Source organism: Loxodonta africana, chromosome 22 (genome assembly GCF_030014295.1).
Source record: "Loxodonta africana isolate mLoxAfr1 chromosome 22, mLoxAfr1.hap2, whole genome shotgun sequence".
In the NCBI taxonomy this organism is placed as follows: Eukaryota; Metazoa; Chordata; class Mammalia; order Proboscidea; family Elephantidae; genus Loxodonta; species Loxodonta africana.
This window is the reverse complement of record NC_087363.1, coordinates 21,442,826-21,461,926: the sequence shown is the minus strand read 5'-3', so window position 1 is coordinate 21,461,926 and position 19,101 is coordinate 21,442,826. Positions and strand designations below refer to the sequence as shown.

The 19,101-nt window shown below is 41.8% G+C and overlaps 1 protein-coding gene across 6 annotated transcripts in view; it reads left to right on the top strand.

Annotated features, from left to right (window-relative positions):
- Positions 1-19,101, top strand: part of RAD54L2 (RAD54 like 2) — a 126,992-nt gene that overhangs the window by 47,415 nt on the left and 60,476 nt on the right. For 4 of the 6 annotated variants that reach the window (XM_064274455.1, XM_064274453.1, XM_064274454.1 and 1 more), the window contains 2 exons: positions 437-629; positions 15,617-15,808. In XM_064274455.1, coding sequence (XP_064130525.1) covers positions 491-629; positions 15,617-15,808 — 331 coding nt within the window. In that variant the 5' untranslated portion in view covers positions 437-490. Of the gene's footprint in view, positions 1-436; positions 630-14,123; positions 14,190-15,616; positions 15,809-19,101 lie in introns of those variants that run through there. The other 2 variants (XM_023547654.2, XM_064274457.1) reach the window with 2 other exon arrangements.

The window sequence follows — 19,101 nt, the reverse complement described above, 5'->3', positions numbered from 1 at the left end:
GGTACTTCCCAGCCCCCTAGCACTGCTTTCTGCTGTGTTCCCAAAGCCTTGAACAGCACCTGCAATTATATATACGTATTTTTTTTATGTATGCATATCTATAGATAGCTTTAGATATGGAGTTGGTACTCAGGAAATAATCACTGCGTGAAGGATTGAACAAATGAGAACTCTGAGATATGTAGTTTTGTTATTGTTTTTTGGTCTCTCTAAGGTATTTTCTAGTCCAAGCAGTTGAGAAAAGCTTGGGCTGGGGAGAGAATTGCCAAAACATTTCCCAGGGTCTGTGTACTTGTGGGGAAGGTTGAGATTTGGATCAGGTTAGCTTGCCTTACCTAGGAAGGCTCCAGGGAATTCAGTGTGGGCGTTTTCTCTTTGGAAGATTTGCATTCTTCAGTGAACCTTGGCATTCTGACCCCTTTTGTCCTCCCCTCAGGACCCCTACAGTGGACCATGAGTTGGTAATGCCCACTGAGGACCTCTGGGAGCCATGTCAGACGAATCCGCCTCAGGGAGCGATCCAGACCTGGACCCGGACGTGGAGCTGGAGGATGCGGAAGAGGAGGAGGAGGAGGAGGAGGTGGCAGTGGAGGAGCACGACAGGGATGATGAGGAAGATTTGTTGGATGGTGAGTGGCTCTAGTGAGCAGCGGAGGCTGCCTTGTCTTTTCTTCTAATGGCAGTTTTGTTTGGAGAGTGTCGTGTTTCCAGTTGGATTTCTTAGGCCATCCATAGTGAGAAGGCACAGGCGGGTAACATATCCACTAAGAACTCACGTGTTCATTCTCAGGAAGGGGTTGTTGTTCCTTCACAGAAGCCTTATTTCAGTGCTGAAAGGACCTTTGGCATTTAACTCACGTTTACAGATGTGCAGAGACATGAGAATGGAATATACTTGCCCCCGTGGTAGGACTCGGTGGTCTGGGGGCTGTGGACCCTTGATGGCCATGGGTAGGCATGGGGGGTAACCATGAGTGGTCTGTGAGCATCTTGAAATGACACGACTTTGTGTGTGTCCCCAAGGGAATTTTCTGGGGAGAGATTCATGACCCCGGAAAACTTACTGTACCTCCTGGAGTGCTGCTCTGCCTCCTCGCCCCTTCCCGTGACTATAAACTTCTCTGGGAGGGGACTGCACTGCCATTGCTGGTAGAGCCCTCTGGACTCCTCTTGTTTGGTTTGCTGGGTTTGCCCACTCCTTTACCCCAACCTGCTGAAGTGGCCACAGGGCCTCTCAATTTTGGCCTTGCATGGCATGAGATTTAGTTGTTTGTAAGCTTCCCAATGACTGAGAATAGAGTTTTTGTGTATTTGTAACAGTCTACCCTAGTGGAATTGAACAGTGCCTTTTTTTAGGTCACTATAAATTTTTTTTTTTTTTATTACTTGGGTTTGAAGGAACTTAGGAAGGTGCACTCCTGAAGTCGTCTAGTTCCAGGAGGATGAGCATCGATCCTCTTTCCTTGCTGATGTTACTCTCTTCAGTTCTCATTCATCCTAATAACTGCCACATGACTCAGGAATCAGTTTTCCCTCCTCTACGCTGTCTGGGAGTGTCTGCCCCATTTCCAGTTCACCTCTGGCAGGAAAATTGCCGTTTCACTTTTTCCTCCCCCTGACAGCGGCATTTGCTATCCCCTGCTGGCTTATTCAGCTGGGGTCTTCTCCTAGCTGCTTCTATAAAATAAAATTCTTTCTGTAAAGAAAAGTTTTTCTATAGAGTAGAATGAGTAGAAATGTGACGGCCCACCATAAGGCTGTCCTGCTTGGCTCTCACATTCCTGAGATGGCGTCAGAATCCGCAGGTGTCTGCACCACTTTTTGCTTTTCATCATTTGGCTTCTCAGAATCATATTTTCAGACATTCGTAGAACTCCTGAGGGGTTTAGATTGGATTTTAGATGCTAATGGTGAATACAATGGATATATGCACACTGTCTTCCCTCTTGGCTTTTTGGAATCTTCTTCTTGTCAGATTCTTAATTATTTGAAAATTATATGGTTCTGGGGAATTTACTGTTACTTATTTAGAGATGGCAAGAATTTAATTGTGATTTGTCTCAGAAAAGTTTAGCTGTGCAGGTAGGGGTTTTCTTAAGATTATTTACACAATTTCCAGATTAAATATATATGTGTGTATATATATATTCATACACACATATACACGTATATGTATATGTATGTGTATGTATGTTTTAATTTGAAATGGTTTGTTTTTATTGCTTATGTAGTTCAGAGTAATTTAAAAAATATGTTCTGTTAGGCACTTTTCTTGTTTTGCTAGGGTACCTGATTTATTGGAATTTGACTCAAGGGCCTTTTTTTTTTTTTTTAAATAACTCTATTGTAATTTAGGTGAAAGTTACAGAGCAAATTAGTTTCCTATCAACAGTTTATACACAGCTTGTTTTGTGACATTGGTTGCAATCCCTCAATGTGCCAGCATTCTTCGCTTTTCCTCCCTGAGTTCTCTATTTCCATTTGCCCATCTTTCCTGCCCCTACCTACCTTCTGAACTTTGCTTTTGAGCAAATGGTGCCCTTTTAGTCTTGTATAGTTGATTGTTCTGATGTGCACATTCCTTTCGGTATAATTATTCACTTTATAAGCCTATTTTTTGGCTACAATATCGTCTCTGGGAGTGGGTTCAATTCCAAGTTTGAAGGGTGCCTAAGGTCCGTAGTCTGGGTTCCACCAGCCTCTGTTAGACCGGTAAGTTAGGTCTTATTTATGAATTCGAATTTTGTTCTACATTTTTCTCCCACTCTGTGCAGGACCCACTATTGTGATCCAGGTCAGAGCAGTCGGTAGTGGTAGCTGGGCACCATCTAGCTGTTCTGGTCTCAGGCTAGTGGGGATGTGGTTCATGTGGTCCATTAGTCCTTTGGACTAATTGTTTCCTTGTGCCTTTGGTTTTCTTCACTCTTACTTGCTCCGGACAGGAAGAGACCAATTGTTGTATATTAGATGGCCGCTTGCAAGCTTCTAAGGCCTCAAGGGCCATTTTTATACTTTACTATTTTTTTATGTTAAAGCTGTGTACTTTTTTCTCCCCCTATACTAGAAATGAAAGTGGTACTTCTGCTTCTTGTGGCAACTCTGCCGGTATTTTAGCTCTTAAAGCTTTTCTGGTTCTCTCCTCTTGAACACTGTGCATTTGTTGATGAAACACAATTTCATCTGTCTTGCTTTTGCTGCTTTGGCTTACTAGTCTCCCACAGTCCTAATGGAAAGAATAGCCAGCTATTCTAAAGATAGGAACAGTTAGGGATGATCTATCTTATCTGGTATAGTGTGATGTGACCCTTTTGTTTTCTTAGATCAGAGGTTCTGATGATTTTGCCTCCCTCAGGACATTTTGTAGTATCTGAAGACATTTTTGTTTGTCATGACTCCTGGGGTGATGGTGCTACAGGCATTTAGTAGATAGAAGCCAGGGATGCTGCTAAACATTCTACAATGCATAGAATTCAAACCCCATTACTATCGAGTTGATTCTGACTCATAGCGACCCTATAGGACAGAGTAGAACTGCCCCAAGGGTTTCCAAGGAACGCCTGGAGGATTCAAACTGTTGACCTTTGAGTTTGCAGTTGAACACTTAACTGCTGCACCACCAGGGTTTCCAATGCATAGAATTGACCTCATAATAATCATCTGGCTCAAAATGTCAACAGTGCTGAGATTGAGAAACCCTTTTATAAAAGAAACTGTTACTTCAGCCCCTTTTATTTGAAGTCACATCTCTGTTGGATAATAACAGCTTACTTTTTGTTGCTTCCTCATAGTTTACACAAGTATTTGAACAATTTTTATTAGCTTTTTTAAAGAACTCCCTTTTGGCTTTTGTGATCCCCTCTGTTTTGTGTTTCTCTTTGTAATTTCTACATTATAATTTTATTCCTTCTGCTTCTTTTGTGTTTCTTTTGTTGTACTTTCAAACTTCAGATGATACTTAGCTCACTGATTTTCAGCCAATTTTTTTCTAATATAAGCATTTAAAGTTATACACTCCCCTCCAAGTACCACTTTAGCTTCATCCGCTCACAAGCATTTTGGTACACTTTTATGTTAAACTTGATTATCTTGATAATCCTGTGTATTATGTAGGGCAGATACATTTTACAGATGAGGAAACTGAGGCTCAGAGAGGTGAAGGGCTTGCTAAGTGTAACCTAGCAAGAAAGTGGCAAAGCTGGGCCTTGTTCTCCAGGTGGTGCTCCTTATTGAAACTCATGTTACTTCTGAGACCATAAACACCGTCGCCTGTGATGTGTCTGCCCTCTTTTCTGGCGTTTTGAGGGAGGAAGTTAATTGCTGATATTGTCAAGCAGCGATGGGTGACAGGTAGAGGGAGCAACATGAATAAAGGCAAAGTAGAAGAGAAAGTATGGCATATGCTAGAGAATGATGGGCTGCCATATTTGCTGTAGCACTGGGCACGTTAGGATGATGACCAGAGCAAGACTGGAGTGATTGCTTGTGGTCGGATTAGGGAGGATTTTAGAATTTGTTTTATAGGCAGCATGGACTCATTGGAAGTTTTTACTGAGGAGCATTCATCAGGCCTTTGATTTAGGAATGTTACTGTGTCAATGTAGAAAAGAGATGACCAGTAGACAGGGAAGATCAGTTAGGTCTGTGGTAGAACTCCATGGGGTGGTGTAATGAGGACCTGAATTGTTCAGGGCAGTTGACATCCACAGAGGAGTCAACGGTCAGCTTGTTGCAGTGGAATTTATAGGACTTAGTGACTTACAAGGAGTGAGGCAGGTTGAAGAGGGAATGAATAAAGCCTGGAAGGATGAAAAAACCTTTACAAAGGTGGGAAGTACAGGATGGGGAGTGAATGGAGACAGTTAACAATATTGCCGGCTTTGCTACAATAAGTTGGGCGTTGTCCCCTCCTTGATACTGACCTTTGAACATTGACTGGTGGGATATTAGTCTGAGACCTGGCCGTGATAGAACATGGAGGCTTTGGCTATTTGACATTATTTGTCTTTAGAACAGCCTGGGAGTGGGGAGAAGAGCGTATTTTTTGTTTATAACATGGTAGGGGGCCCATGGCACATTGTGAGACATTCTGGCTTTGGCTATTCATTCCCCTCTTTTTCTTTTCTCTTGATGTCTCTGCTGGGCTCTCTTGATTCTTTGTGATAGGGGAGAAAGTTGGGTGTCAGCACTTTTGGGGTCTGTTATTGGAGGTGGGGATTCAAAACCTGATGCCTCTGGATTTGGCTTTCTTATACAATAGTGTTTTTGGCTCAGTATTTTCTTCTAGCTCAGGTTCAGATTCCATCTCTTGCCCCAGAGAAGGTACTTAGAAACATTTGGATGAAAGCAGCCCCTGGAGTAATCTTGCCTTTACCAAAAGTGTTTGTTTCTAGTTGTTACTTACAGTGTGTTTCAGTGGATGTGAAAGAGTGGCATGGCTGATTTGGGTCAGGGTTAAGTCTTACGTCACAGAATCTTACGTTTTCATTGCCTTATAAAGGGATGTACCTTGCTCGTTCATTGGCACATTTGTTTTCCTTGATGTCACTTCACTCTTTAAGCCTGTGGTAGATTCTTCCTTTGATGGCCTCGGCAATTGTAGGTGACAGAGAGCCTGGACTGGTAGATACTACCAAGTGTTGGTTCATTTGTACAAACGGCAAAAATACTAACATCATTCCCCAAGGTAGTTTCTTGCCCTCTTGTAGCAGGGAGTCATGGGAGAAAAATGGCTAGAAGAAGCCTAAGCCTGGCCCTGGATATGCACTAAAATGGGGAAAGATTCCTGGAATTGAATATATTTAGCAAGCCCTTCATACGCTTCTCATTAACATTCATCTGAATTAGCTTCTTATTAACATTCATCTGAATTAATGGATCCAGTTCTTGGTTTCACTCCTAAATTTCAGTTGTTCTCCAGGTGTAGAATAAAGCTTAAATAACGAGATTCCCCCTCCCTCTACCACTTGTGCTTTCTTTTAGGCTATACTTACTCTTGTCTGAGTATTTGCAAGGAAAAGTCAGATGCCCTGCTTCTTTCCCTCTGGTGTTTTTCTTCTTTACCTGTGTTGGTTTCTCTGGTCTTTGACTGGTTCTCTAGCAGGGATCCTAGGGCCACCACTGCCCCTGCTTGTCCATGCTATTTGGCCCAAATTGTGGACAGCCTCATTCAGGTAAGGCAAGGGTAGACTTTAGTTAAAGGAATTTTACTGGAAAACAAACCAAAGCTCAAGCCAGAAACTACATATTTAAATAACCCGTTGATCATAAGAATGATTGCCTGCCAAGGGTTTTATATCCATTTTATTTCCAAATTTGGGTCCTTGATTTGAGGAGGTACTGGGGAGTTCACAGAGCTTCAGCATGAGAATAACCAACTTTGTTGGAGTGTCACTTTCACTGGAAGATTGGTAGAATGCTATCAGGATTTGGGAATTCAGCACTTTAACTAGTAAGGAATTAAAAAAAAAAATTTTTTTTTTTTTTGTAGCCAAAATTAGGGCATAGAAATTAGAATTCATACACATTTTTAAGATGAGATTTTTCTTCAAATAAATTTTAGAGTAGGGTTTGAGTGCTATGGATGGTACCTTGAGAGCACCAAGGGACGAGAACATTTTCTGTGGTGTTTAGGTCCTTTCACTGGAAAAGTTGAAGAAGCACTGGCTTAAGTTAACCAAGGTGTGGACACAGACTGACTTGATGCACACATCTTTTTAGAACATATAGGTCTTCTTTTCTTCATTTTATCCATGTCTGTTTTTCATAGTATATCAGTATTCTAAAACCAAACCAAAACCCATTGTCGTCAAGTCAATTCCAGCTCATGGTGACCCTATGGGACAGAGCAGAACTGTCCCGTAGGGTTTCGGAGGGCAACTCTTTACGTTAGCAGACTGCCACATCTTTCTCCCACAGAGTGGCCGATGGGTTTGAACCACTGACTTTTCAGTTAGCAGCTGATTGCTTAACCAGTGTGCCAGTAGGGCTCCTATCAGGATACTAAAACAAAAAATCAAACCAGCTGCTGTTGAGTCGATTCCGACTCATAGTGACCCTATAGGACAGTAGAACTGCACCACAGGGTTTCCAAGGAGCAGCTGGTGGATTTAAACTGCCGACCTTTTGGTTAGCAGCCAAATGTTTAACCACTGGGCTCCCAGGGCTCAAGGATACTAGGTTTCTGGAATTGGAGGTAGGTGTGTGGCATGCTTAGTCCTTTCCAGAACCTACTTCCTAGACATTTGGTTGATAGATGTCAATTTTGGCTTCAGCCTAACTCCCTTCACCTTGGACCTCTGAGTAAGGAAAGCTGGTTGCATTCTATCCCTGGGCCTCTGACTCTCCTGTAGGGAGTTTGCTTTTCTCCTGACTCCCTTCTGTTTGTCCTCTTTGCTTGCAATACGAAGTATCAGGGGTAAAGTGTTCTAGGGAGAGGGCCAGGGCAAAAGCCCTGCGGTGGGAACAAATTTGCTTGTTTAAGAAATCAGGAAGGTAGAAGGCATTGTGGCTGGAGTGTAGAGGGCAAAGGGCAGAGTAGTCTGGGATGAAATAGGCAGGGGCCTTAGCACGTAGGGCCAGTGACAGTGTTTTGAGATATGCCTGGAAACTTGGGTTTATTTCCCTGGGTTCTGATAGGTGTTATTTCAGACTCCTGCTCTGAGTTCTGGATACATTGGTAAATACCAGTGGTTTGCAGGTAAAGTCATGCTGTCTGAGCAGCTGGAAGTGAAAGAAGAATAGGGGAACCCCTAGAATTTTAACCAAGATCACTTAGTTAAAATAAAGCCTACCCTTGCCTTACCTGAATGAGGCCGTCCACAATTTGGGCCACATAGCATGGACAAGCAGGGGCAGTGGTGGTTTTTGTTTTATAAAGAATTGCAATGAGAAGGCTTAGTTTCAGCAATCTAATGAGAATCCTAGCCAGTTTTCTCCTTCCTGTGGAACTTGCGGGCCCCTCACAAGGCAGCAGAAGGTCATGGAGGTTATAGTTTTCACCCTTTGTTATGACCTTTCTGTACACATTATGTGTTTCTTTTTTGAACCTAGATTTCTTCCTGTTCTAAAAATAGTTCCAAGTAAATGTTATGAACCTTGTGATTTCCTAGTGTCTCAGATCCTTCTTTGGAGAATGTACCTGGGGTTTGGATCATATTTCAAAATCTGTGACACCAACCTGCTTGTTGATTTTAACAACCACTTTCTGATTGTAATATGTACTTATTAAATAAAAGTTGGAAAAATACAGAAAATTGTAAAGAACACAAAAGTAACCCATGAAAAAAAAACAAACAAAAAAACAAAGCCCATAATTCCATCAGCCAGAGATAGCAAGAGAGCAATATTTTGTTGTATTGCTTCCAGTCTTTTTCCTGTGCATATGAATATTTTTACAAAATTGGAATCCTACAGCGTATCCTTTTTTGCACATGGCATTTAAAATTCTTCAAAATCAGACTTGTTTTGTAATTTAGTGGCATTTTATTTATTTTTATTTTTCCGACTTTTATTTTAAAAACCTTCACACCTATAGAAAAATTACAAGGAAAGTACAGTAACACCTGTATACTTGGTACCCACCGTCACCAGTTGGCATTTTGCCATATGCGTGCTAACTCCGCCCATACACACACAGTACAGATACACATGTACATATGTGCAGACACATTTGCACTTTTTTTTCTTACCCATTTGAGGGTTAATTGCAGATATATTAAGGCTTTTCACCCCTAAATAATTCAGCTTGTCTTTCCTGAGAAAAATGACATTTTCCTTCATAACCACAATATAATTATCACAACAAGGAAATTTATCGTTGACATAATACTATTATTATCTCATATTTTTTTCAGATTTTACCAGGTGTCTGCAGTAATGTCTTTTGTAGCTACTTTTGTTTTTTTGCTTTTTGCCGATCCAGGATGCAGTCAAGGATCATGCGTTACATTTTGTTGTCATGTCTCTTTAGTCACCTTTATTCTAGAACAGGGCTGGCTGCCAATTTTTGTACATAGAATTTTATTAGAACATAGCCGTGTTAACTCATTTATTCAGTGTCTGTGGCTGCTTTCGTGTTATAGTGGCATTGTCGCATAGTTGTGACAGAGACTGTTTGACCCACAAAGCCTGAAATATTTACTCTGTGGCCATTTAAGAATAAGTTTGCCAACCTCTGTTCTAGAATGGAGCCCTGCTGGAGGAGTGGTTAAGAGCTTGGCTGCTAACCAAAAGATCAGCAGTTTGAATCCACCAGCCGCTCCTTGGAAACCCTGTGGGGCAGTTCTCTCTGTCCTGTAGGGTTACTATGAGTCACAATCAACTTGACAGCAATGGTTTTGGTTTTTGGTTGGTTTTAAAATAGTTCAGCATTTTTTTTCTCTTCATAGCGTTGACATTTTGAAGAGTCCTGACCAATTTCTGCTTTCTTTTCAGAATGTTCCTCAATTTGGGATTGTCTGGTTGTTTCCTTATGATAGACTCAGGGGAAGTATTTGGGGCAGGAATAAATGATGTTGTGTCCTTAGTGCGCTGTATCGGAAGACACGTAGTGCTTTACATCGGAAGCGGTGCCAGCTTGGAGATGCTAAGCTTGAGCGTTTGGCTGAGGTGATGTCTACTACTCTGTTGAAAAGGTACTTCGTAATTAATAGGTGATCTGCAGGGTGATGTTGTAGGGTTTGATATCCTGTTCCCCAGTCTTTCAGCCAGTGGTTTCAGCTTCCGTTTGTGATTCTTGCCTGAACCAATCATTAACATGGTGGCTGCAAAATGGTGATTTTTCTCAGTCTATATTTCTCTTACATTTATTTACATCTTCTGTAAAGATTAGCTTTGCCTCCTCACTTTGTTTTTCTCTTTTAAGTGTTAATAGGGTCTCATGGATTCTTTTTTTAAACATCAGTGTGGTAGAATCCGTTCTGGGCATTGTTCATTTTGATGCTCAAATTGTCCCAGATTTGATTAGTGGGAGTACCTTCCAACTGGATTCTGGGTTCGTTTGACATGACCCTTATAATTTGGGGGTACTTCCCTTTGTTCTGTCACAATAAGATGTTCTGGGCTTAGCTTCTATTTTCTCTGTTCCAACCTGGGAATCAGCCTTTTTTTCTAAGGAATCCTGTTTTGTGAGGAACGGTATTTAGAAACTAAGATCTGGTCTCTCCACGTGTTCACTACTACAGGGGTATCATTGATTATAAGCTGTTTTGGTAGATGGAGCTGGGAAATACATTTACTTAAAAATTTCTGTGTTATAACAATACCTTCAATTTCAGTCCTTCTCTTATTCCATGTCTGTATCTCCCTTCTCTCACAATAAGAACCTGGTTCTGAACAGCGTCAATATATTCACTCGTTTGCTCAGTCTACAATAGACTCCAAACGGTTTCAAAGAACTGCACCGGTTGTACTACAGATCATGCATCTACTAGGTAAAGGTCAAGTTGTTGTGCAGTTCTCTTTTTCCCTAGTAACGTTTATCGCACTGAGCCTGTATAGTTAGAGTACTGTGTTTAAAAATTATTTGATTATTCTTTTTCCGTGTTTTTTTCCAGGTATGATTGTACACTGTGTATGCATTCCTGAAATCGTCATCAAAATCAAGATAATGAACATCTCGTAACCACTTAAGTTTCCTTATGCCCCTTTGAAGTCCTTCCCTCCCCTGCCTGCCACCTAACACCTAACCCTAGGGAACGACCACTCTGCTGCTGTTACTGTTTAGTTTGTATGTTCTAGACTTTTTATATACATAGAACCGTACAGTGTGCACTCTTTATTTTTTTGGTCTGGCTTCTTTTACGCAACGTAATTATTTTTAGATTCATGTATGTTGTGTGTCTCAGTAGTTCATCCCTTCCATCACGAAGTAATGATCTGTTGTGTGGACGTACCTCCAGTACGTTGACCCACCCCCTTTGTTTCCGAGAGGAGGCTCTTCTCATTTCCTGACTGTTACAGAGAGGGGTGCTGTGAGCATTCACGCACGAGCTTCTGTACGGACCTGAGCCTTCATTTCTCTTGGCTGTTCCAGAGAGGGGTGCTGTGAGCATTCACGCACGAGCTTCTGTACGGACCTGAGCCTTCATTTCTCCTGACTGTCACAGAGAGGAGTGCTGGGAGCATTCACTCACGAGCTTCTGTACGGACCTGAGCTTTCATTTCTCCTGACTGTCACAGAGAGGGGTGCTGGGAGCATTCACTCACGAGCTTCTGTACGGACCTGAGCTTTCATTTCTCCTGACTGATACAGAGAAGGGTGCTGTGAACATTCACGCACGAGCTTCTCTATGGACCTGAGCTTTCATTTCTCTTGGGTAAATGAATTCCTTTACCTCTCCTTCCTGTTTCTACAAATATCTCTTCTTGCTTGTTGCAGCCTTACCAGACAGCAGCTTTTTGGTTTTTTTTGCCTGGTTAGCTGGGCATCATTTCAGGGAGCCTCCCTGGGTAACTCTGCTCACCCTCTTTTAGGGGGTTTTTGAAAATGGCCTAATCCCAAGGAATACGATTTATTTTTTGAAACGTTTTGTTGCAGTGTTATATACCTAAAGTACACACATTGAAGTGTACAGCTCCTGTAGACACTGACTGCGCCGATCTTACCACCACTCAGGTCAAGGTGTAAAACATCTCTAGGAACCCAGAAGCTTCTCTTATGCTCCCCTTCCAATTAATACCCTCCAAAAGGTAATCATTGTTCAGACTTCAATCACCATAAATTAGTTTTGCCCGCCCTTTTTTTTTTTTTTTTTTACATCATATATTAATAAACATGCTCTTTTGTGTTGATCTCTTTCACTCATTGTTACGCCACCGGAGTCCATCTGTGGCGTCGTGTTTAGCAGTGGTATGTTTATTGTTGTATAGTATTCTGTTTATTCTGTTGTGTGAATGTACTGAGCCGTTCTACTGTAGTTGGGTTGCTCCCAGTTTTTGTCTGTTGTAAAGAGTCTTTTGGTGTACATATGCACTCATTGCTGTTGATTATGTACATATTGTGGAGTGAAACTGCTAGATCAAAGGATATGCATGAGCTCAGTTGGCTTCAGTGCACATTGCCAGACAGTTTTCCAAAGTGGTTTACCGGCGCACACTCCTTAGGGGGCGGTGTATGAGAGTTCCGGTTGCTTCACATCTGTGCCATACTTGATATTGTCAGTTTTTGTAGTTTTGGCCTATTGGAGGATCTGTATTGGCTTCTTATTGTGGTTTAATTTGCATTTCCTTGACTGCTTAAGATGTTGAGCCCTTTCCATATGCTTATGGCCATTTTCATTTTTGTGAAGTGTCTGAACACATCTTTTGCCCATTTTGCTTTTTTATTTTGCCCATTGTCTTTTTCTTATTGATGTGTAGGAATTCTTTATATCTGGACATAAATCTTTTGTTGGTATTTGTATTGCAAATATCTTCTCCCTCTATATTGATTTATTTCTCACCCTCTTAATGTTTTTAATGAATAGATGTTTTTAATTTTAATGAAATCAAATTTATCATTTTTTTCCCTTTATGGTTAGTGCTTTTTGTGCCTTGTTTAAGAAATCTTTGTTTAACCCATGATCATGAAGATATTCTCTCATTGCCTTATAGAAGCTTTGATGTTTTATTTACTTTTCACATTTAAGTTTGTGATCCATCTAGAATTGATTTTTGTATGGTGTGAGGAAGGGGTCAAAGTTCATCCTTTCCTCCCCTAATGTGGTTTTTCTATTTGATCTAGCATTCTGTACTGCGTTTTTGTTTTACCCTTTGTTGTAAACCAAGGCTCTGTGCATGTATAGGTCTGTCTTTGAACTCTATTTTGTTTCCCTGTAGTTTTCAAGGAAATGAGAGCAATGTGGATGGAGTGCTGTGTGGTGGTTAAAAGCTTGGACTCTGGGAAAGGTCAACCACCTGGGTTCAATTTCTATCTTTACTACTTAAAGCTTTATGAACCATATTTCTTCATCTGTAGAGTGGAAATAATTATAGCATTGTCTACTTAATAGGGCTGTTTTGAAGACAGAGTTAATATTTGTAAGGTAAATCTAGCTCTGAAGAAGGATAACAAATGTTGCTGGTGGGCCGGGCCCTAGTTCTCCTGAGAGTAGATCTAGTGACTGGAGCAGTTATTGGGTGGCCTAACACATGACTGGGGATGGTGTGAGGTCACCACAGACCTGGGGCTAGAGCTGCAGCTATTTATCAGTTGCTATGCCCTTTTTTTTTTTTTTTATGCCCTGGCTTCATGGTTACGCACAAGCTTTCGTGAAGTGTTGACCTTTAAGTGTTTTATGAATCATTGTCCTCTGAAATCTTCAAGTGATCTTTGGACCCATTTTGAATACAGAAGCAGGAAGTGCCTGGGTTTGGATGAAGGTCAGGGACCATCATGAGTTGGGGGCCGACAACAGCAGCTAACAACAACAACAACCTATAAAAGCTGAGACCTGAAGGAGACTATGAGTTAGAATTAAGTTAATAGAATCTAACACCTAACCGTTAGATGAAGAGGAGGGCGAAGAGGGACATAGCATCAGCAAAGGCCTGGAGACCCTTGAGAGCACTGAGCTTTTGAGGCTGGAGCAGAGGGTGTATGGGTGGAGGTGGATGGCGAGAAGAACTTGGTGGTTCCTCCCTCTAGAGAGAAGACTGGAGGCTAGTAGTGAGAAAAGGCCTTAAGCATTTTAGATTTTATCCTAAGGGCAGAAGGGATAGCTTTAAAGTGCTTTAAAGCAGCCTGGGTGGGTGAAGATTGTGGCATGCTCAGATTCAGAGAGCTCACTCTGTCCGCAGTATGGATTGGAGGGGGAACAAGTCAGGTGTCAGGGAGACCATGGGAGGTTGGTGCAGGAATCTAGACCAGGTAGTAGCAGTGGTATGGAGAGATGTAGATTGGGGTAACAGAGTACTTTGGTATACTCTTTAGGTTCAGAATCTGTCACTGGATCTGGGGAGGGGAGGGCAGGCAAGGATGAGATTCTTTTTGTGGTGACTGAGGCTGGCAAGGTTGCATGGAGTTGCCACACTGTGGTGTGCAAGGTCTTGGGAAAGCCACTATGACGACTCTTCCAGCTCAGAGACTTTGTTCTTCTCTGTTCAAGCCACTCTTCTTTTCATTGTTTTCTTTTAACCCATCACAGAGTAAGCTGCATTGCGCTCCCAGATGATACATATTTTCTCTGAATTTTCTGTGGCCTCAGGAAAAGGTTTGTTGTTTTATTTTTAATATGGACAGTCAGAAGGGGCTTTACTTGTTTTTCTCTGACCAGAGTTTACTCTCCAGACCTTTAGTTAACACTTAAAATTTCACTTAGTGAGACAGTTCGGAAAGCCATGACTTTAAGTGATGCTCACGTTAGGCCAGCATTTGGGAACTGATACTGAAGCCCTGTCCTCCTCAGCATCTGCCCTTCCACCTGCCTTGTTCTCTACTCTCATATCAGAAATTCTTACCTCCATTAAGGGTCCAAAGGGACCATTTAAAATTTTCAGTTATATTTGAGTGTGTCTTATGGGGGAAGTCATATGCTATCGCAGTACTCTCTCTCATTTGGGATTTTGCAGTGGTGTCTTCTTACTTCTCCTTTGCCTCCTGTGTTTCCCAGCATGATGTCTACTACGAATCCTGATGCTCTGCTTGTGAAACCCTGGTCTATGTTCACAGCCCTTTCCCAGCTACTGAATCCTTCTGGGAGTTCTGTGGTTTTGTTTTCAACAGTAGCTCAGTGCTTCCAAGTGTTCAATAAAATGGAAGAGTAAAGCAAATTGATTAACCCCCACAGTCCACTAGCATGCTGTTTTTTGTCCTCAGGACCTGTTTTACTCCCTTCTATGCCCTTAGGTTAACCGATAAAATAGTAACATTTTGGAGATTATCACCTTAGTGTATGTATCCCAGTCCTCTCTCTTGCATAAAAGACAGAATAAACTGTTGATGTTTCTTCTTGCCCTTTGCCTCCTGCCTAAAAGGCATCGTGTGACAGCACTTCTGCTGTCCTCCTTTCCTCTTGCTTGTTGTGGCCATCCTTACATGGGGCCCTAGTGGAGTTTGTATGTTATGAAAAGATTTGTATGTTACTTCGTACCTTTGCCACCATTAAAAATGGGCTTCCAGGTGGGAGAACAGGCAAGACTGAACAGCAACAATGTGGGGTTTGACCCTCCTGAGCAGCCACACTCCCCAGAGGCTACCAGCAGGCTAGTTTTCTTGATCCTTGCAGAGATCCCGTTTGTCCTCTAACTCTCAGCTCCCGGGCTCACTCGGAGATGCCACATTGCTTTCTGGACCTCCTCAGGAGAGGCTGCCAATTGGAGCCCCTAAGCAGGGCAGGAAAGCCAGCACCGATAGACACGGTCCATGTACCAGCTCCAGCCCTAGCATCTCTCCCTGGTTATGTAACCTCAGGCAGCTGTGGTGCCTGGAACCACTTTATTCCCTGCAATGCTGAATGGCAGGTGGGGAAAGCACTGCCCTTTAGTGATTCTGAAGGTTCCGAGAATAATTATAGTTAAGTCTTTAATTCCGTTTTTATTTCTCCCATGTTTGGATCATTCATCCTGAGGGAAATAAGCAAGAAAACACTCCATTATTTCTGTCTTCTCATTCAGATCCCTATCCCATTCCTTTTAAAAGATCTCTACTGGAGAGACAAGAGACCCTTGGAAGTAAAATTGGAAGGGGAGCTCCTGAAAGAGTGGCTAGCGCATTGTCATTTGAGTCCTTTGACAGAGCCTGAAAGGAAGGGCTCTGCCCCCAGGAAACTGGCTGTAGGTTGCCAGGTGCCACAGGCAACATGTTGCTGGATGAGCTGCAGCCGTTTCACAGGTAGGACCCAGCAGTTTCTCCACCTTCTGCTCCCTAGGCAATGGGGCGTCCCTTCCTTGATGTGTGGTGATGGCTAGTGGGGTTGCTTCTGGAATTCTGGGGGATGGAAGGAATGGGGGAATTCAAATACAGTTATGTAATTCAGCAGTCACAAAGACAAGCTTTGTTGACCATTTTTCATGGCTGATGGAATAGTGAAGTTGAGTGATTGGAGATAGGGGACTACAAGAATTAATTCAAATTTCTGAAGTAGTGATGTCAGTTTTGACTATTTGAGGTTGCAGTGATGTTTTTCATATTTGTAAGTGATTTTTAAGTGTTCTGTGTGATATTCTGAATGTACTAATCCTTTGTTAATTATATGGTAATATAAAAGGCTGTTTTATCTTTCAACTTTGTTCATGGTGTTCTTTGTTGTAAAGAAACCTGTTTTGTAGCCAATTTAAGCAATATTTTTTCCATTATTTGATTGTAATTTACATCGTGAGGGGAAAAAGAGGACATAGGATAGGCATATTTTAAACATTGGAACATGATTTTCATCAGTGTCTTTGACTTTATTTTTTTTTTTATTTTGACTTTGTGAGATTCTTCTGGACATTACCTTATCTGTAAGATTCTTGTCGAACCAAGCATTAGCTTCACATTTTCTCATACATGTTATTCAGAAATTATCAAGGGGCCAGCCTTAGTCTTTCTTCTTTTTGCCTTTAGCTCAGAAGTTCCTTTTTTGTGGCTGGTTTGCTGAGAACTCAGTAATTCTTGCCTGTGGTTGCAGAGATGGCCAAAAATCTTCCATCATGATGCTGAGCAAGGTCAAAATTAAATTTGTCTGTAGCACACGGCTAGAACGTCAGATGGGTTGTAAAGATGTGTAGTTGTGTTTACAGATGATTTAGTTTCTTTACTATCTTTAGCTTTCTTTCTGCTAAAACCAGTGGTTCTCAATCAGGAGTCGTTTAGCTCCCCAGGAGACCTTCAGAAATTTTTGGTTGTCACAGTTGAGCAGGTGCGACTGGCCTCTAGTGGGTAGAGGCCAGGAATGCCACTAAACACAGTGCACAGGACAGCCTCTCCCAGCAAAGAATTATGAAGCCCAAGATGTCAATAGTGCTGATGTTGAGAGGTCCTGTGCAGGCACAGCATCTTTTAAAAATGATTTGTTGTTGTTTCCCTTCCCTGTGAGAGCTGAGTAGAAGGCTGGCTGTTTCTTTTCTTCGTATCTTCGGTTGTTTCACAGGTCAGTCAGAATGGTATTACGTAGTCCCCTAGCCCTCAGATCTTGTTTTTAAAGATGTGTTTTAATTGGCCATTTGTGTGTCTTTGTGTGTGTGTACGTGTTCCTCCCCTTTTGTTCTTTTTTATTGCGTTGTTTGACAAACAACAACTTATTGAGTTGTAAGAGTTTTTTATATATTGTAGATACAAATCTTTTGTCAGATATATGTATCACTAATGTTTTCTTCAAGACTATGACTTGTCTTTTTTCTTTTTTTATTGTGCTTTAAGTGAAAGTTTACGATTCAAGTCAGTTTCTCATACAAAAACTTATACACATTGTTATGTGACCCTAGTTGCTCTCTCTGTAATGTGACAGTACACTCCTCCTCTCCACCCTTTATTTCCTGTGTCCATTCAACCAGCTTCTGTCTCTCTCTGCCTTCTCATCTCACCTCTGGACAGGAGCTTCCCATATAGTCTCATGTGTCTACCTGAGCTAAGAAGCACACACCTCACCAGTATCAGTTTATGTCTTATAGGTCTTATAGTCCAGTCTAATCTTTGTCTGAAGAGTTGGCTTCAGAAATGGTTTTAGTTTTAGGCTAACAGAGAGTACGGGGTCCATGTCCTCTGGGGTCCCTCCAGTCTCAGTCAGACCATTAAGTCTGGTCTTTTTACTAAAATTTAAAATCTGCATCCCACTTTTCTGCTCCATCAGGGATTCTCTGTTGTGTTCCCTGTCAGGGCAGTCTGGTGGTAGCCCGGTACCATCTAGTTCTTCCAGTCTCAGGCTGATGGAGTCTCTGGTTTACGTGGCCCTTTCTGTCTCTTGGGCTCATATTTTCCTGTGTCTTTGGTGTTCTTCATTTTCCTTTGCTCCAGGTGGGTTGAGACCAATTGATGCATCTTAGATGGCCGCTTGCTAGCTTGCTAGCTTCTAAGACCCCAGACGCCACTCACCAAAGTGGAATGCAGAACATTTTCTTAATACACTTTGTTATGCCAGTTGAACTAGAAGTTCCCTGAAACCATGTCCCCAGACCCCTGCCACTGCTACTCTGTCCCTCGAAGTATTTGGCTGTATTCAGGAAACTTCTTAGCTTTTGGTTTAGTCCAGTTGTGCTGACTTCCCCCTTATTGTGTGTTGCCCTTCCCTTCACCTAAGATGTTACTGGTCTACTATCTAGTTGGTTAACTCCCCACTCCCTCCCTCCCCACCCTCATAACCATCAGCCCTTTTTTTTTTTCTTAAGAGTATTATCTTAGCATCTAGTGCAGCTATAACAGAAATACCACAAGTGGGTGGCTTTAACAAAGAAAAATTTATTTTCTCACAATCTAGTAGGCTAGAAGTCCAAATTCAGGGCATCAGCTCCAGGGGAAGGCTTGCACGCTTGCTCTCTCTCTCTGCTCTGGAGGAAGGTCTTTCTTGTCAATCTTCCCTGGACTAGGAGCTTCTCTGCGCAGGAGCTTTGGGTCTTAAGGATGCACCCTGCTCCAGGTGCTTCTTTCTTGGTGGTACGAGGTCCCCAACTCTCTGCTTGCTTCCCTTTCCTTTTTATCTCTTGAGAGGGAAAGAATGGTGCAGACCAAACCCCAGAGAAACTCCTTTACCTTGAATCAGGGATGTGGCCTCAGTAAGTAAGGGTGTTAACAATTCCACCCTAATCCTCTTTAACTTAAAATTACAATCACAAAAAGGAGGACAACCACACAATACTGGGAATTATGGCCCAGACAAATTGATACACACATTTTTAGGGGGACATAATTCAATCCATGACAAATATCTTTTGAAAAGCAGAAGTTTTAGATTTTGACGAAGCACATTTTAATCAGCTTTTTCCTTTGTGATTTGAGCTTTTTGTGTCCTACCTAAGAAATCTTTGTCTACCTAAGGTTACAAATATTTTTTACTATGTTTTCTACTTGAAATTTTATAGTTTTAGATTTTACATTTAATTCCTTGATCCATTTTGAATTAATGTTTGCATATGGAGTAGAGTGAGGCCAGGGTTAAGCTTTATTGTTTTTCTGTGGATATCTGTTGCAGATGGATAGGTTGAATAGAT